Raw genomic sequence first — 20,744 nt, 5'->3', positions numbered from 1 at the left:
AAATCATGTTATCCAGTCCATAATCCACTTATATGACATGTGTAAATCAGTTATTAAATTATCTCTCGGGGAAAGAAATTATTTATCTGTTTATGCAGAATTTCAGACAAACGTAAACAAAACTATTATATTTACTATATTAATTTATTTTTGCTTTTGGAAGCTTTTACTTTAAATTATTAACTATACATAATGTAGATTAAATTATAATGTTAAATGGAAAAAAATACCTATATGACGTGGGTAAATCATGTTATCCAGTCCATAATCCACTTATATGACATGTTTAAATCAGTTATTAAATCATCTCTCGGGAAAGAAATTATTTATCTGTTTATGCAGAATTTCAGACAAACGTAAACAAAACTATTATATTTACTATATTAATTTATTTTTGCTTTTGGAAGCTTTTACTTTAAATTATTAACTATACATAATGTAGATTAAATTATAATGTTAAATGGAAAAAAATACCTATATGACGTGGGTAAATCATGTTATCCAGTCCATAATCCACTTATATGACATGTGTAAATCAGTTATTAAATCATCTCTCGGGGAAAGAAATTATTTATCTGTTTATGCAGAATTTCAGACAAACGTAAACAAAACTATTATATTTACTATATTAATTTATTTTTGCTTTTGGAAGCTTTTACTTTAAATTATTAACTATACATAATGTAGATTAAGTTACAATGTTAAATGGAAAAAAATATCTATATGACGTGGGTAAATCATGTTATCCAATCATAATCCACCTATATGATATGAATAAATCATGTTATATTGCTTTCCTTAGGTTGATTCTTAATTGGTTATGTTATAATTGTTGAACAATTAGCTCTTTCATTTTTACTTACAGGGGTCTGTCCAGGATTTTTCACAGGGTCCGTTTTTTGTGAAAAATCAAATAATTTTGTGAAAAATGAATTAATTTTGTGAAAAATCAAAAAATTTCGCAAAAAAAAAAATTTTTAAACAAAATTTTATAATTTAGAGATGGCACAAACTGCATCAATTAAACTTAAAGTTGAGTGTTTTCCTCTTCTATGTCGAGAAAATCATTCTGGATTTTTTTTCTGATATTTAGCGGGGGGGGGGGGGGGGGTGGCATCGCTCTTTCAAGTATCAATATTTATCTACCATTCTGCATCATGTTAAATTATACTAGATATATTTCTGTACAGTATTTAAAATAATTGTAACAAAAATATAAATAAATAAAACAAAATTCAGAATAGGGTTCAGCATTCAACTTTTTGACCCAAGACACTCTTAAAAAGCACAGAATTTCGTTTAAAACTTATAAATTCCGTGATTTTAACAAAAATAAAAAGGTATTTCAATTGTTTACCTCTTAACAAAGCGTAATAATCATCGAATATTCGAAAATTCCGATTCCCATAGCGGATGCAAAGAGATCGCAATTCTCAAAGTGAAGGCATCAAAAGTATAAAAACGGCTTATAAAAGAAATATTTTTGATAAAATTATTTTAAAATTGCGTTTTAGAGTCCTATGATAACATATCATCAATATCTGTGGACACAGTTGACCCAAAAAAAATAAAATAAAATAATAATAATAATAATGAAATAAAATAAACCATCTGTTCAGCATTTTAATTTTTGACTCATAACATAAAATGGAATTTTGCTTTAAAAACTTGAAATGAGAGTTCTAACAGAAATAAAGAGACTTTTCATTTATTTGAATCCTAATAAAGCGAAGTTAGCTTAAAAAAAGAAAAAATATATGATTCTCATATCGGATGTTAAAATATTGCATTTTTCAAAATGTAGACATCTAAAGAAAAAAAAAACGGTAATTAAAAGAGTTTATATAAAGTTAATCATCCTTGTTGGCATCGAAAAATCAAAACCCATATAATTTTCTCCCAAAATAAAAATTAAACATCGCACCGTAAAAATGCAAATATTTACAAGCCCACAAAGTGATGAGAATATTTTCTAATCAAGTCATTATAAAGGTCAAAGCCAGATGCTAAGTGGTGATAGTTTTGAAGTTGGTAACCCTATCTGAAGCGATCATATTTTTTCCTCACCCTTACTATCCCTTTGCAGTTCTAAGTTCATTTCGCAGATATATATTATTATTGTTTATTAAATCATGAGAGGAGAAAAGTGCCTACCAATGCCTTTTCAAAAAAGTTTACAACAACACCGCTGCTAATTAGCTGTGATAAAACAAACAACCATTATATTTATTTGGCAGTAGTAATTATTTATCGCTTGCAGGAGCATAGCAAGAGTGCCGATTTTTTCTTTTTCTTTTTTTTTTTCTTTTCAAAATTAGCCGATTTTGTATAAGCTGATCCCTCTAATTTGACTTAAAAAAAGGTTCCAAAAATTATCGGTTTATGCACAGAAATATGTGTTATTTTGCTTTCAGATTTGCTCTTTCAATAAACAATTTGTGACAGATCCGATCTTGTTTATCAGAATTTTGTGAAGGGTCCGTTTTGTTTGATCGGGATTTTGTGAAAGGTCCGTTTTGTTTGATCGGGATTTTGTGAAAGGTCCGTTTTGGTTGATCGGATTTTTGTGAAGGGTCCGTTAACGGACCCAAATATCCTCTGGCCAGACCCCTGACTTATGTCTTGATTTTGTAAAATATGATTGTTCCATAAATTTGCTCATGTTCTTTCCCTCTTATATTTTTTGCCTGCTGAATTGTGATAGTTGGCGGAATCTGTTAAATGTTTTCGCTCTTACTTATATTTTTGATCTACTGAATGATAACTAATTGTAAGTTTTCTATCACAATTCTTTCACTTTTACATTTGTGTTTGATCAAGGTTTTTATTACAGTTAATGCAGACTTTGACAGGACCCGATTAATATGTTTGGAAGCCCTAGGATTAACAGTTTTTCAGGACCCCTTATAATTTCAAATCTTAAAGACTATTGTTCAGACCCCATTTCCATTGGTGGAAGCAATTTTAGCAATTTGGGGGCTCCTAAAAATCAGGGGCCCTAGGCCGTAGCCTAGTTGACCTATTTAGTAATCATGCCCTGACTTTGAATATAGTTGTGAATGTGTTTTTATTTTATTTTTATTACATTATAATGTGTATTTTATTATATTACAGTGTTGCATACCATCATGAAACAAGGTGAAGATCCTACAAGGCCGTTGTATTATGCAGTGTGTGCATTTTCATATCTTGGTGCAATGGTTTCAAGTAATATGGCGCTGCAGCATGTGAACTATCCCACTCAAGTAAATACAAAAACAAAACCTTTGTAGTTAAAAAACGGAATTTGTTTTCAATGATCTTCTAATGTGCCATTCTTTATTGTCGCTTGATTTTTATAAATCTGTTTGTGCATTACTATAAGTACCACAGTATGTCCTTGTTTAGTCAAAACAATTTTTGATCTTCTCAAACCTGAAAGCTTCACTTGCCAGAGGTGCCAACTCTAGGGGTGCTGCAGTGCTTGAGCACCCCCCAAAGTATTTGTGGGGTGCCAGGCTACCCCACAATATAAAGCCCCCCCCCCCTACCAGTAAGCATTAGAAAATGTAAAAATCCAATAAAAGGGGAAATCTATTTCTATTTAAAACATGACCTCCAGACTACAGATCTACTGCGACAGAAAGTTGCTTTTTTTTTTCCTCCTGAGAATTTTCTTCTCATTTATGTTCTACTGAGGACAAACCTTTAGTCCTTCATGAAATTTAACCTCACTTATTTTTACATTGAATGCTTTTTTTTTCCTCTCATTAATATGCTATATTTGTATTATATATATATATTTTTCTGCTTATGCAAAAATGCTCTAAGGTCACTTCATTTAGTAACGATCCATCCGGGATTTCCCAAGAAATATTAGTTTTCAAATATCATTTTACTTATACAGTGTAACCTGTCTATAACAATACTGTTAATAACAATAAACTTGTCTATAACAATATTTTCCTTGGTCCCATCAAAATATCAGCGTAAATAATTCAGACCCCGAAGAGTTCCTATTTTTCCTACTTTTTCCTATTTTTTAGAGCACTGTCCTTATTTTCCTACTTTTTCCTTTTTTTTTTCCTACTTTTTCTTTCTTTAGTATAGCACTTCTAATTGTGCATTGATTATTATTTTTTACCATGCCGCCCCCATAATTTTCTGCATGTTTCAAATTTGAAAAACAAAAGAAACAAGCGGTTCCTGAACTGATTACATTGACATTCCTAAACTGACATTGACTGACTACAGTAATTTCTTTAAGGAGCGCCGCGGCGTCTGTGTGTTTAAAAGTTAAATTTTCTCAAGTGACTTTTTTACCATTGCTCCGTTTATGATCGACTTTTCTTTTTATGGCTCCGACTTCAGTCCTACTGTTTTAACGAAACAATAAAGAAGTGGATACCGACACATTCTAATGCAATTATATATTACTTACCCGTTAATTAGAAGCTTTAATTAAAGAAAACAGCCGAGTGTAAAAGAAGTGCGGGAAAAGCCGAATTTCCTATTCACCAATTTTTTGTATAGATGATTACAAGGGAAATGGAGCTCTATTTAAACAGAAAGGTAATGTAAAACCTTAAAAGGAACGTAAGGAAGCAAAAATTGAAAAACCTGTACACAGTCATATTTTCTTGATGTTAGTACAAAATAAAAGCGACATATAACAGAAATTCGCAAAAAACGGAACACTTCAAAAATAATCGTAGAAACTAACTTTTTTCATACATAAATATGATTATTGTTCATTCTAAATAGGAAACATGATTATAAAATTTATAAAATTTCAGTTTCTTTCTTTGCAAAGAATGTATTTGCAAAAAAAAAAAAAAAAAACTCGGCAAAACGTTTCCGATTTTTGGGAGAAAAATCAGAAATCAATTTAAATGCACTATACCGTTTTTATTTCTTCACATTTTTTTTAAGTTGGGGGGGGGGGGGGGAGGATAGAGCCACAAGCAAATATGTACTGTATTTCTTTTTCTTTTTAATAGATATTTCTTAATCTGATATATCATCAATATCGAGGAGTTGCTCCCCCCCCCCCCCCCCCATCACTCTCAATTTCGTGAACAATTTCCGGATGAATATTTTTGTTGTATGGTGAGAAATGAATTGTTTACCATGCATGATTATCCATTTTTTTTCCGTGACAAAAATTTTGGAAGAAGGAGGTAAAAAATCATCAAACCAATAAAACAATATTCGTTTTTATTGCTTGTTAAAAATTAAAACTGGCCCGTCATTTTGATTTTTCCACCGGGGATGGCTAGCGAAGTATGTGTTCTGAATGCAAATTTTGTCTGAAAACGATAAAAACCACACAAACTTATAGTTAAGCATTAATTTTCTAAAGCCAGGGAAGAGAGAAATTTTTCTCACTGACCCCCCTAAATGACATTCCTGAAAGAAAAATTTTCTTGTATACTAAAAATATATAACATAATATAAACTCTTTAGTTTACTTATTTCGTTATTTATTTAGTTTAATTATTTTATTATGAATTTTATGTCCCATATTTAAAAACAAATTTATTTTAGTTCTGCACTTATAGTCTATTTCCTTTTTTTTCAAACTCAAACATCTGCCACTGCTTATGCAAAAACGCATGTCAGTTGCTGATTATTTTCAACTAAAACTAATTTAATATTTGCTTTGCGTTTTGTATCATAGTTTATGACAACAGAAACTGAAAGTGTTAGTATTTTCAAATGACAAATGGATGCTCTCGAAGGAATCTTTTCGTTTTTGACAAAACAAATCTTTAACAAAAATGGTTTTATTGCACCAAAATATGAGTTTTATTATTATTATTATTATTTTTATTTATTATTATTATTATTATTATTTCGATCGCTATATTGCACTTTATTCTTTTCTTCTTGAAATTTTTATTACTGTATTGTTGAAAGGTGTTTCTTTGTTTGGATTTTATTTTCATATTTTTGTATTTAGTACCTTTGTTTCCCCTAGTTTATTTTTCATATTGAAAATTGTCAGTTTGTTTCTTTCGTTTTGTTATTTGACTCGGTCTTTCATTAAATCCTTTTAATAATTCAAAAGTACTGTTAGTTTATTTTACATTAGAAATAAAGTTTACACTAAATCTGTTTATTCTTATCTCTTCCTATTTTTTCCTAGTTTTTTAAGTGATTTTTTTTCCTAATTTTCCTACTTTTTTAATTTTTAATTCCTTATTTCCTACTTTTCCCCCCCCCAAAAAACCACTTCGGGGTCTGAATAATTAAACTGTATGTGATGATAACCTGTCTATAACAGTATTTTTTTAGGTCCCAACAGTATCGTTGTAGATAGCTTGCTGCCTTAATTCTGTGCCTCAGAGCCATAATTTTATAGGGAAGAGGAAGAACTTTTTTCTGGTGCATGCAAATAATGGGAGGCTTGCTCTTTTAACCCTGCTAAAAAAATGAAAAGAATTTCTTGTCAAGAATGACGTTCACATGGCTTGATGCAGAAGGAGCCTCTACATACAATGCACTAATAAACGAGATATCGCAAGTTTATGACTTGCTTCCTTCTGGCTCTGAGGTACAGAATTAATTTTCATTTAAGTTTAGGTGGCATGGGCGCCCATATGCAAAATTTTAAGGGGAGGGGAGCTCAGATATTTTCCTCATTGTTTAGCAGGATATTTTTCCCATGGACACCGATTAAAGTACAGATTAGGGTTATTAAAGTTTGACATTTTCAATAAATTATTCATTAATGGCTGGAAAAGAAATGTTTTTACATTTTTGCAGAGAAAAAAAGTACTAAAAAACAAGGAAGTTCTAATTTCTAAGGGGGAGCTTCAATCCCCCTTTCCCCCCTATCTGGGTGCCCTTGTTAGGTGGTGGTTCATGTAAAACAATTGTCATGGATATTTGACGTTACTGAAATTGATTAAATACCATTTGTTTTCACCCTGGTACTGCACCCTATTTCCTATGTGTAAGTGTATATGCAGTAACATAATGCGATTAAACAGCTCTTTCTTCACCTGTAAAAGTCAAGGAGGCTCCTGCAGATGTGCTTATTTTGGCCTATTGTTCCAAAGTTTCTAAACCAGGCGCTGAACACAAAAATCTAAATCATCCTAAAGGCAACAAAATTGTTTTCCTCTCTTGTAACAGAACTAATTTTCAGTACTAATGTCAACTAAAAAAATATACCTCAAAAGACTATTTACTAGGATGGTTCAAAAATACATGTGAAAAAAAAAAGTTTCTCCTAAATAACAGGACACCCCTCAATATTTTTAGACTTGTGGATAGCAATATATATACTGGAAGAATTTTAGTTTCCTATTTCAACTGAAAGAGGGTGCTCAAAACCCTCCCCCAAACTTCATAAGTATGGGGAGGGGGTTAACAAAAAATCGAACTGAAAAACAATGCTACATATCATATACACGAATAATATGCATATACATTGCAATAAAATGATCATTTATATAAAAAAAAAAAACAGCTGGGGAAATGTAATATGTTTTATGATGTAACAAAGAGCACTATTTTGTAACTTTAAACTTTGCTGATAAAAATCAAATAATCAACTGATAATATTTTCATTAGTTTTCAATAACTATTTATTAATTTCAATAGCAATCAATGGCCATTTCAAATTTTTTTTTTAACAAAAAAGAGAAACAAGTTTTATTTTTAAAAATGAACTAGTCCGCCTCCCTCCCTCCAATACATGCAGTACTGAAGAGACATAGTGACCATTAAGACTAATGGTTGATGAATTTAATAGTAATTTTTACACCTTAGCTGATCTCTAATAAAATGAAGTTGAATATGACCATTCTAGCTGTATCTCTGGGAAAGTGTATCGTTCAGTTTTTTACTTAAGCCAAAAAGTGAACATGACTTCCTTCATTTTCATATTTTAGATAGTATTTTCTCATTCTGCGAAAAATGCGACCATAACAAAAACCCTGTTCCTTCCGTTTTTTAGTGATATTGATAGCCTTCGTTAATACACATTTATGTAAGGTTTGCTGTGAAACAAACATTCCCCCCCCCCAAAAAAAAAGAAAACAAAACTGGTTCTGCCCCTGTTTACCAAGACTACAGTGAAAATTAACTTTCTCCTGTATACACAACTATTGAAACAGTCCTCTTTTTGACTTTTAGTTACATTGGAAATTTTATTTCTTAAATTCTGATTTATTTCTCTCTTTCAGGTTGTTGGAAAGTCGTGTAAACCTATCCCAGTGATGATCTTGGGTGTTCTAGTTGCGAAAAAGAAATACCCTCTCTCCAAATACCTTTATGTGTTTATGATCGTTGTTGGTGTTTGCTTGTTCATGTACAAAGACAAACCTGCTGTTGCAGTTAAAGAAGATGCTGCTCTTTTAGGCATAGGAGAAATTTTATTAGTAAGACACATTTTTCTGTGTTATATATCTATGTTTTTCTGTTAAGGTAAGTTTTCATTTATACAAATACAAATGTGACAACCAGTAACAGGCTCTGGGCCCAGCCACAGCCTTCTATATATCAGGCCTACGCGCTGTATTGCGCAATCGATGTCACGTGACCTCAAGCAGGCGTTGAGCGGGAAAATCCCTTTAGTTCAAACAGTGTTGTGGACTGTGTAGTTGCTCGTTGCGGATGCAATATTGTATTTCATCTCACAACTTTAGTATCAAATAGCAAAGTAATATTTATTCCAAATGTGTGAATACGTTATCAACTGTCTTTATGGAGACTTAAAATGATGTTTTCTTTTTTGTTCTTTGTATTTGACTGTGCTAAATCGTTACGTTTCGTCAAGTTTACATTATAAGCCGTTGGGATACTTTGGTGGTGAAAATTTAACGTGTCAAATGTTTAACAGCTCCAAATATGTTTGAAGCTACTATTGTTGGATTAAAAAATGTTAAGAAGTTAAGTGTGGTTACCAATGGTTATTTTTAAGCAGAATTGATAATAAAAATAAATACAGTAAAATCCCTCCTAACGGATACCCCTCCTATGTGCACAGTATTTAATTCCTCGATTCTAAGGTAAAATTAAAAGGTATTAAACCTCTGTCATGCGAACACCCCTCAATTGCAAACAAAAAATTTTGTCTTGTTAGTGTCCATATTAGAGGAGTTTTACTGTACTTGTTAAATAATATTTTAAGGATTTTTTACTTGTAAAGGACAAATTTTTATGTATGTTTTTTCATGCTACATATTTTTATCGCTTTGGATTTTAATGACGAAGCTTTTTTGCCCTCAATTTGTGTTATGATTATTTTTTGTAACTATTGTTTCAAGGAACTTTTTTAACATGAATTGGCTGAAGAGTGCTGTTTAATATATACATTAGATCGCAGTTCATTAAAAAGAGCAACTGTTTTAACTTTTAAAGCAGTTTCTATTTCTGTAAGGTACTGTACTCTATTATTGAAAGGTACACATTTTTATTTATGTTTTTTTCATGTAATACAAGTTTATTACTTTCGATTTTAATGACGAAGCTTTTTGCCCTCACTTTGTTAAATGATTATTTTCTGTAACTAAAATTCCAAGGAGCTTTTTAATATGAATTCTCTGAAGAGTGCAGTTTAATAGATACATGAAAACGTGACTTTTGAAAAACACCAACTTTTTCTTTTAAACCCAGCTTCTATTTGAATAAATGTATTTTAAAATGTTGTGGTTTTTTTTTTTTTTTTTTTTTTTTTTTTGAGGAATTCATAGCAAATGAAAATGAATTAAAGCTTTTAACAACTATTAACGAGCCATGCATTAGAAATGTGGTACATGACCATTACAAGCTTAGCTCTCACATCATTTTCTTGATTTTGAGAAATATTATGCAAACGATTTATAACATACTGTTGAATATCTTCTCCAAAAAAAAAAAAAAAAAAAACTCACAGATAACTTATGATAAATCTAATTATATTTTTTACTCTGAAATATATGCATCAGTATTGTCCTTTTATACCAATTGTTTAGTTTGTTTCAATTGTTCAGATGTTTTGTAATTATTATTGGGTATTGGAGTGGTTTTTTTGTCAAAAATGTATGTTGTTTCTTTTGTTTGTAACAGTTAGAAATATGGCTAAATATTGGTTTATTTTATTCCATCTTATTTTTTTTTATTTGTCTGTATTTTTATCAAAGGAAATCAATACTGCTGTAAATCATTCGTGTGAAAAATGCAAAATATTTATTAGTTTATGAATAAGAAATATGCACTTCCCGTTTATCTTCCCCGTCTGTCTTAATCATTTTATAATTTACAGTAAGCAAAATTTATTTCGTACTTTCTTTTGCATTATGATTTGAAGTTGAAGTGCATTTTCTTTTTACCCATTAAAATTTTCATTTTTATTCATTATCTATATATTTATTGCGAATATAATATTTAATTGTGTCATGCATGAATTTTAATTTAGTTTACTATTTAAGAACTATTTGTGTCGATATTAAAACTCGAACGATATAAATTTTTAATTTAGAGATGTATCGGAGTATTTCATGTAAAAATTAACTGTTTTTTTTTAAATGGATTATAAAAAAATCTAAATTTTTATTCACGGTAGAGCTATTATGAGATGTAAACAAACCGCCTTCACGGGCGGCCATGTTGAATGAGCGCGCAGGCCTTGTGTCAAGATGGCTGTGGCCCAGCTAGGCTGGTCCTAGTCAATTAATTAGTCCTCAATGAAGATCAATGGCCCTCTTAAAGCTATCCACCCCTTGCTCATTACCACCTCTTCCGGTAAGCTATTCCAAGTGCCCATGACCCTACTCGGGGCCAGATTTAGGGGAGGGCAGGTAAGGCTACTGCCCCGGGGCCTCCACAACAAAGAGGCCCCCACAATAACATTTTTACAAAATATCCTAACTTTCACGGGTCAAAAATAGAGGATATATATATATATATATATATATATATATATATATGAAAATATAGGACATATATATATATATATATATATATATATATATATATATATATATATATATATATATATATATATATATATATATATATATATATATATATCAAAGTATTGGATATTTTCGAAAATATGATGATCTTTTCGAACCCTGATTAGGGACCTCCACTCCTTCGTTGCCCTGGGGCCTCCACACTTCCAAATCCGGCCCTGACCCTACTAAAGTAGTAGTTTTTCCTTATTTCCAAGTTAGCCTGAGATTTAAATAGATTAAGACAATGACCCCTCATCCTGCTTTCCCCGAAAAAATTTAATCCATTTACATCTTTCATTTTGATAAATTTAAATAACTGAATCATGTCCCCTCTGACTCTCCTTTGCTCCAGGCTATACATATTAAGTCTGGTATCATAATCTAAATCTGAAAGTCCCCTTACTAATCTAGTTACCCTTCTTTGAACCCTTTCCAATACAAAAATATCTTTCTTCAGATAAGGCGACCAAAACTGAACAGCATACTCCAAATGAGGTCTTACTAAACTCCTATATAAAGGCAGAAGAAGCTTCTTAAAGGAACTTTCTAAAAGAAAGCCTTTAGAACTTTCTAAAAGAAGCCTAAAATATATGGAATGATTTGTCTATGGACCACTAAATGTAATGTCTTCAGTTGTATTTAAAGAGACAATACATTTGTTCAATAACTGTTACACAAAAATTGCAATGTAAATTCTGTATCTCAGAACCAGACTGTGGTAATTCCAAAAATTGCGACTTTCTGTTTATTAGTGCATTTGTTTTCTTTTCTTTTTTTTTTTTTTTTTTTGGAGTATGCTGTTCAGTTTTGATCTCCTTATCTTAAGAAAGATATTAATGTATTGGAAAGGGTTCAAAGGCTGGCTACAAGGCTAATAAGTGGACTTTCTCATTTAGACTATGATTCCAGGCTTAGAAGGCTAAAAATGTACAGTCTTGAGCAAAGAAGAGACGGAGGAGACATGATTCAGTTGTTTAAATTTATTAAAATGAAAGACGTTATGGGGCTGAAGTTTAGCACTGAAAACAGGACAAGGGGTCATTGTTTTAAGCTATTTAAATCTCAGGCTAACATGGATATTAGGAAAAATTATTTTAGCAGGGTAGTGGAACCTTGGAACAGCTTACCGGAAGAAATGGTAATGAGCAAGGGAGTAGATAGTTTTAAGAGGGCCATTGATCTTCACTGGGGAGTGTAAATTGACTAGGACCAGCCTAGCTGGGCCCAGAGCCTGTTGTTGGTCGTCACTTTTGTATTTGTATGTAGAATCTTGTTCCGCATCAAGCCATGTGAGCGCAATTCTTTAAAAAAATATATTATTATTATTTACCAGTGTTAAGAGCGTGTGTCCCATCTTTTACATGCATCAGAAAGAAGTTTTTCCTCTTTCCTCTAAAGTTGCGCTTATTTGGCTTACGTTGTTTTGGCTTTGAGGTACAAAATTTAATAAGACATAGTATTGCAAAAAAAAAAAAAAAAAAAAAGATTTATGCTGATAACAATGCCATTATTTATTATTGTTATTATTTATTTTAAAGATGAATACATATAGTTAAAAAAAACAATCCTTTTAAAAAAACATTGTTTTCATATTCAATTGCTTTCAAATTCAACAGCATTTTAGCAACTAAAATTATTCAGTGCTCCAAATATTTATGAAAAGGTTTGGAAAAAGAAGAGCCCACAGAATGAAAGAGATGCTTTGATAATTTGTTGTCTGCTGTAGGACATTCCTGAGGAATGACTGGCTCTGGGTGACCTATGAAGGATACTTATCAAAAAGAAAACTTAAAAGACACGTTTGAAATTCATTGAATCAATATGTGTGTATCCCAGCATTTTCAAGATAAACGTGATATTGGATGCGTTGTTGAAGAAACATATGAGGACCAATTTATCAAAAGGGAACATATCCATTTTCTACAAATGTTCAGGAGGTGAGAAAAACGAATTAGGGTAAGAGCAAAATAATTTTATCAACCTCTCTGGGTACAGAATGGAACACAAAATCACAGCAAATCATGGCCCAGAGTAAGAAATGTTTGTGTAGAAAAAGCAAGGAAATATCGCCATTTTAATTTTGGATATCTGCCCTTTTGAACGAAAACCTGAATGTTGAAAATTCCAATTTCACCAATACTCTAATATTTCACCTTCTCATATTCTCTTATCGAAGTACATGAACCTAAAAGTAGTGGATTAAAATTTGAGGATTTTGGACAGGTGCTCCTTTGGATCTAAAAGTCTTCGTGCTACAGATTCTTTCAGGATGTGTCCCCTTTTGTTCAAAATAAAATGTGCAGAGGCAGGACCGGATTTAGGGGAGGGCAGGCGGGGCTACTGCCCCGGGGCCTCCACAACAAAGGGCCCCCCCCCCCCACAATAAAATTTTTACGAAATATTCTAACTTTCACGGGTCGAAAATATCGGATATATACATATATATATATCAAAATATTCGGATATATATCAAAGTATCGGATATTTTCGAAAATATGATGATCTTTTTCAACCCTGATTAGGGGCCTCCACACTTCCAAATCCGGCCCTGTGCAGAGGACAGATTTGTTACCTTTTGATCAAAAAGCCACGCTTTAACCTTAAATAAAATAGAATTTTCCGCATTTGGACTTTAAAAATCATAAAACAGAAATTTTAGCTATGAATTCATGTTTTAAAAATAGTCAGGAAAACGTTTGTAATCATGGGATGTCTTTTATTATGGTGTACCACAAAAATGACATTAGAAAGCAAGTGATTGCATTTCATAAATCAACTATAATCATTTCAAACGGGAAAAACTTTTTGAAATTACCAGAAAATCTATATGATCCTATGTGGAGCATTTTTGATGCCAAACCTTTTTTTCACCTCCTGATCATTTGAAGGAACACGCACAACCACATTCTTCCTTTTGTGCAGTAAAATTAATTTGCTTTGCCCCTTGTTGTGTGTTTTGCTCGATATTGTGCCCCACACCATATTATGTGCTTTTCTAATCTGATTTTTATTCTTATTCACATGCATATTATACTTTAAATTGAATAAATAGTGAAAATATATGTTCTTAACATTAAAACAGAAGAAATTATAACTAATCAAGTTGTAGTACAAGAGTCCATGAGTGTCAGACCTACGTCATAGTATAAAGGCCCAAAATTTTTTTGCGTAAGGACATCATAACAGGTAAGAACGGTTCGCTATTAATCAAGCTGAGTCGTGTTGGCTTTGGCAGGAAACAGGTAGTAAAGGTGCGTGAAATTGCTACAAAAAGCGAAACATCATAGATTCATTTCATGTCACGTGACCTGGTGGACCCCATCTAACCATCTCCAATTTGAGGATGCTCTACAAAAGTGCAGACATGCCTTGAAACTAACCTACGCACATTTTCAGCTTCCAAGACACAATCATGAGGATCTAGGATGCCTTAAGAAGAAAAGAAAAAGTGAGCTCCAAAATGGCATCCAATGGGGAAACCGTGCCAAACGTGGCAATTTGTTTCATGAATTTGATCTGTCTTTTTGGAGCTCCCTTTTTTTTCGATCCTAGATCCTCAGGATTTGGGTCTTGGAAGCAGAAAATTTGTATAGATAAGTTTCAAAGGCATGTCTGCACCTCTATAAAATATTGTTTGCGTGACTCAGCTTAAATAATAGCGAACATTTCTTACCTGCGATGATGTCGTTAGACAGAAAAATGTTGAGCCTTTATACTATGACGTAGGTCTGGCACTCATGGGCTCTTACTCTATTATGATTTTCAACATATAAGAACTGAGAAATTTGGTTACTGTAGCACTGAAAGAAATTGGAACTTAAGCTAGCAAGTACAGTGGACTCCCTCTATCTGAACACTCTCTAATGTGAACACCCTGATATTCTGAACACATTTTGACAGTTCCGGTGAAACTCCATAGACTTAACATAGGTTGACCTCTCTGTACTCTGAACACCCTATAATATGAACACCCCAGTATTATGCACGCTATTTTCAATCCCCTTCAATAATTACCTCTCTATATACTAAACATTATCACAATCGGTACTCGGGAATTCCTATGAATCCGATTGGAAATCCAAAAATACATTCAAGATGTTATCACTGATTGAATGGCATTAAAGAGAAAATGGATAGAGGAAGAAGAAAAATTATTTTCCTGGATATTACTGTATCACATGAAATAATTCAGCTGAGTAGTGTGAGCCTGAAGTTTCTTCCACTGAACTATATTTCAAGAATCCAACCATTGTATCAAGTATTTTTCAAGACCTTTAAAGTATGATTACTTTTAAGCAAAATGCGGCTGTGAATCACCCAGAAACATTTTCACATGGTTGGTAGTACAACATACCTTTCATGAGGATGCACAATGCAAAAACAGATTAAAAATAACTTTTTTTTTTTCAGGTATTGTACCGAGAGCTGTATTGTAAATTTTATTCTTGAATGTCACGTGAATCTTTTAAAACTAAAAATGAAACGAATAAATGCAAGAGTTTAGATCCTACCAAGTTGAATTAGACATTGCACTAGCCATCAATTCAAAATTCAACACCTCTACCTCAGGTTACTGGCATAGCTCACTGGGCAAAGTACTGAACACGGTCCACTAACACAATAGAATACATATACATGGATTATCCAGTCTCCCTCTGTAATGAACACCCCCATAATCTGAACACTTTTATTCGGTCCCATGAGTGTTCAGAATGGAGAGAGTCCACTGTACGTATAAACTCCAAAACTGCCTCTCAGACCACTGTTTTTTTTCACAACACAAAGTATCAACTTCTACGTAACTAGTTCTGCCTTCTCCGTAGATGTAGAATGCATGTATACAGTACTGGACTTGTTTCTGGACACTTTTCAATTTTTTTTAAAGATTTCATCATTTAACATTGCATAATGGATTTATTTATTTCACTTATATCCTTAATTTATAACTTCTCTAATATGTATGAGTTCATTTCATGTGAGCTATACCTTTATTTTATCTCATTTTATTTTCTCGCAAACTATCAACAAAAATAGTTTTCAATCTAATTTTGATTTTCTTAGATAATTAGCTTTGGTAAATAAAAAGAAATAAGCAATAACAGTTTTCCTACAAAATATTAATTGAATAATTGATTTAATATTGGTTTTTTATTGTGAAATTATATTATTGTTATTGTAACATTCATTATTGTTTAATAATTAAAAAGGAGAAAATGTATAATATTTCCATGTGACATGAATACATACATATTAGAGAAATGATTTAAGTGAAATAAATAAATCTATTATGCTATGTTAAATGATGAAATCTTTAGATATTTTGGTTATGAGAAAATAATGATATTGCATCTGGATTGAGCACCAGTTTGGTTTTTCTTAAACAACGGGGTGATATTACCTCAGGACAGCCAAGCATAATGTACCTTAGGACACGCCCCAAGGTGCAACATATGCATGGTTCTTAATAATTTAGATATGTTTAGGAATGTGGAAAGATGTTCTAATCTGATTTAGTCTTTCAAACACATTTAATGTTGGATAATAATTTGTTATTTAAGATTCATTATTCATAATTTAATTTATTACCATGAAAAAAAATTTTTTTTAATGTTTTTTGGTTCAAAATTGGTTTAAGTATATGGCTGTTTCCTGAATCATGAAGGGTTCCCATGGTACAACAGGATATGTCCCAAGGTAAAATAGGCTGTTGTACCTTGGGACAGTTTGGAACTCTTACTTTAAATGGCTGGCAATATTTTATTTTCAGATTGTCTGAATTAAAAAAGTATATTTCAGTGATTTTTAATGTGACTTTTAGATTTTGAATTTGATTTAAATGAAATAAAAATTAAAATATGAAAAGTGCCCCAAGGTACAAGACTAATATACAGGGTGTTTCAAAAAGAATGACTTAATTTCAAAAAATCATAACTATTCAGATTTTAATCCGTTTCTTTTAAAAAAGGTATCAGAATGAGGAAAATCTCGAGTTTCATGGAGTTGCCGATAAATAGCGCTAACTCTCTTTCTTCGCCCGCCATTTCAGTGTTTGTAAAAATGGCGACTGCACGACAAAAATGGTATTGTGTTCCACGCTTCGCAAAGTGCGAGTCCGTAACAACTGTTCAGCGTGATTTTCATCGAGAATATTCTGGTGTTGAACCTCCTGCCCCAGAAGATCGTACATAAATCCTGTACTACTAATCCTGTACTACTAATTTATTGCATTTCTACGACAAGGTTACCTCAGCTTTAGATAACAAAAAATGTGTGGATGTTTATATTGATTTTCAAAAAGCTTTTGACAAGGTACCGCATGTTGCTCTTCTCAACAAGTTAGCTGACATTGGAATAGGAGGAAAAACTTTACTTTGGGTTAGAAATTGGCTTACTGGTAGGAAACAAAGAGTAGTTGTGAGAGGAAATCATTCTAATTGGAGTGATGTTTTAAGTGGGGTTCCTCAAGGATCAGTTTTAGAGCCTCTTTTGTTTATTATATTTATGAATGACATCAATGAAAATATTTCTGGAAGCATGAATTGTTTTGCTGACGATGTAAAAGTTATGGGGATTGTCGAAAATGAAGAACAAGTAAAACAGCTGCAAGAGGATTTAGATCATATTACTAAGTGGGCAGATAAATGGGGTATGGCAGTTAATGTAGGGAAATGTCAAGTGCTACACTTAGGTCATGGAAATAAGCGTATGAGATATCGTTTACAGGGTTCAGTCATAAATCAGGTAGAAAATGCTATGGATCTGGGTATCTTTATAAATCAGGACTTCAAGTTTAGTCAACAGTGCAGTATTGCTAGTAACAAAGTCAACAAAATGCTTGGGTTCATCAATAGATCTATTTCAAACAAATCTAAGAAAGTTCTTCTGCCTTTATATAGGAGTTTAGTAAGACCTCATTTGGAGTATGCTGTTCAGTTTTGGTCGCCTTATCTGAAGAAAGATATTTTTGTATTGGAAAGGGTTCAAAGAAGGGTAACTAAATTAGTAAAGGGACTCTCAGATTTAGATTATGATACCAGACTTAATAGGCTTAACATGTATAGCCTGGAGCAAAGGAGAGTCAGAGGGGACATGATTCAGTTATTTAAATTTATCAAAATGAAAGATGTAAATTTATTAAATTTTTGCGGGGAAAGCAGGACAAGGGGTCATTGTTTTAAGCTATTTAAATCTCAGGCTAACTTGGAAATCAGGAAAAACTGCTACTTTAGCAGGGTGGTGGGCACTTGGAATAGCTTACCGGAAGAGGCGGTAATGAGCAAGGGAGTGGATAGCTTTAAGAGGGCCATTGATCTTCATTGGGGACTAATTAATTGACTAGGACCAGCCTAGCTGGGCCCAGAGCCTGTTGCTGGTCGTCACATTTGTATTTGTATAAACAATTCCAAACACGCAGGTTGTTTGTGTAAGCGGTGGAAGTAGTCGATGCAGACATGCTTGCAAAAGTTTGGGATGGTTTTGACTACCGTGAAGACATATGCCGTGCATCCAAAGGTGGACATATTGAGCACCTTTAATTTGGTTGTAAAAAAAAATTATTATTATCCATGCAATATAAAATAAATCTGAAGTGTCTATTTTCAATAGTTTTCATAACATACGAATTTCAAATCGGGTCATTCTTTTTGAAACACCCTGTGTTTCATACACTCTAATCTATTCCAAATGAGTATTTGTTGTGTATAAAAGTAAAATAGGCATGCATTCTTCTGACATTATTTTAAAAATCATTTTCAGTCGTGATTGTGACATCACATGCTTCAAAAAATTATTTATTTCTATCTCTTTCTTATAATATTTATTTTTAGCTCATCTCTTTGTCTTTGGATGGCTTCACTGGAGCAATCCAAGATAGAATGAAAGCTGAATATCAATCCAAATCCGGACACATGATGTATAACACTAATGCATGGGCTACTTTATTTCTCGGCATTGGTAATAAGTTGTTTTCAGTGGCATGTTTTTGTAGTTCATGGAATATGTTCTTTCGGTTTTTGACATTTGTGATCTTTATCTCCCCTCCCCTTCTCTTGTTCTTGTGCTGTGTGTACTTAATATTATTATGCATTCAGAATGTATTTAAATGCAAAAAAAAAAAAAAAAAAAAGGAATTTATGTCTGCATAATTTTCTTTATATTTTCAAAATATTATCTTGTGTCAGTATATCAAATATTTAATAAGTACACAAAGAAAAAATGTGGTGTCTACATTAAACTGTTTGGTTATGTTTAACAATTGCTTTAATCTCTAATATTAAGTTCATTTTTGCCCCTCATAACACTTAAGTGTCAGAGTTTGTGATTTTTTTTTTACATTTTTTTCAAATCAAAAAATCAGATTTTTAACATTTAAATCTGATTTTTTTTAAAAATTTTTAAATCTTTAAAAATTTGTAATTACTAATTTCTTTACAGTTATAAACATAATATATTTCATGCAATAGATGAAAAAGCAACTTTTTAGCTATTTTCATTTTATGGCTGCAGCTATTTTGTAATAATAGGTATAAGAAAGTTCTAATACAAATGCATGATTCAAATTAAATTTATATATGAAGATTACAACTCCCCTCCTCAGCTACAACCACCAATCCTGTAATTATAATTCTAGGAAACCATGGTACCACTTAGGTATTGCAATACCAGACCAAAAATTCAATGTGTTCAGTATTTTTAAATCGTGATACCAGAATACCGGTATTAATACCTGTATTTGAAATTTCTCAAAAAAAAAGCTTGAAAACATTTTATAATTTTGTAGAACAATTGTATTGTTTATGAAAACGCATTGTGAAAAAATGTAAAATCAAGGAACAAATGTCGTATTAAAAAATTAATGATAGTAAAAAACATAATGCATCTATTTAGGGCCGTATCCCCCCCCCCAAAAAAAAAATTAACTTATACTACGCCGATTTCGGGACTCCCCAAGTGTCGGGCCACTAGTTTCTGATTAGGCTAGTGTCTGATAACCAAGATTTGCCTATTTCAGCTCCTTGATACATCCTGCGTAAAAAATGCAAAAAGCACGATTCTCATGTTTTTTCAGCATATTTTTTAAGATAAATTTTTGTAAACTAAACTCTTTTTGTGTGCATAACTTTTAAAAAGTTTTGTTTGCCTATTTTTCTTCATATTTTTGCTGTCTCAATTACCATCATATAAGGCCTCAAAACAGATTTTTTACCCTATTTTTCAAAAATTTTCCAGGGGGAGAAACCCCCGGACACCCTGAAATTAGTGATATTCTACATCACACTTAAAAGGCCACTCTCTTGTTAATCTTTTCACAAAAAGATAAATAAAACATAGTAAGAAATTAAAATAAAATTAAAAAAACAGCGGGGAGCATTAAAACAAGACAAAAAAATGTTTATGTGTGTTAGGGTAATATGCAAAAAGTGAAACCGGGCCCCTCCCGAAAAAAAATCCTGGATACGGCTTTGCATCTATTGAATTTTCTCTAAGCCTGGAGCTCATTTTAGTGCTCAAATTTCCTGCAGTTGAAAATAGTCTTTCTGAATTCATGTAGATCGGTGGTACTGTTAACAATGCTCGATACACCTTGTCTAGTTATCTGGAAGTCCTTCATCTTCAAATAATTCAATCTCATGCGTGTTATTTTTGGAAAATCCCTTTTGTGTGTGCGTTTTTTTTTTTGTATTCTGCAATACCATTATTGCGCGTTATTATTATATATAAACAATTATTGTGCGTTATTACGATAAACTTGACTAAAGTTAATATTGTTAGTTTTTCTTATTTGTTTTCATGTTCTTTTCAAACTTCTTGACAATT

At 32.0% G+C, this 20,744-nt stretch overlaps 1 protein-coding gene across 1 annotated transcript in view; it reads left to right on the top strand.

Moving 5' to 3' along the window:
• The window catches only part of LOC129221489 (solute carrier family 35 member B1-like), a 52,625-nt gene that overhangs the window by 14,757 nt on the left and 17,124 nt on the right, over nt 1–20,744 (top strand). The window contains exons 3-5 of the mRNA XM_054855971.1: nt 3,115–3,245; nt 8,175–8,369; nt 18,755–18,881. Of these exons, the coding sequence (XP_054711946.1) occupies nt 3,115–3,245; nt 8,175–8,369; nt 18,755–18,881 (453 nt within the window). The remainder of the gene's footprint in view (nt 1–3,114; nt 3,246–8,174; nt 8,370–18,754; nt 18,882–20,744) is intronic.

The sequence above is a fragment of the Uloborus diversus genome, chromosome 4 (genome assembly GCF_026930045.1).
Source record: "Uloborus diversus isolate 005 chromosome 4, Udiv.v.3.1, whole genome shotgun sequence".
NCBI lineage: Eukaryota > Metazoa > Arthropoda > Arachnida > Araneae > Uloboridae > Uloborus > Uloborus diversus.
This window is presented reverse-complemented; position numbering and strand designations above follow the sequence as displayed.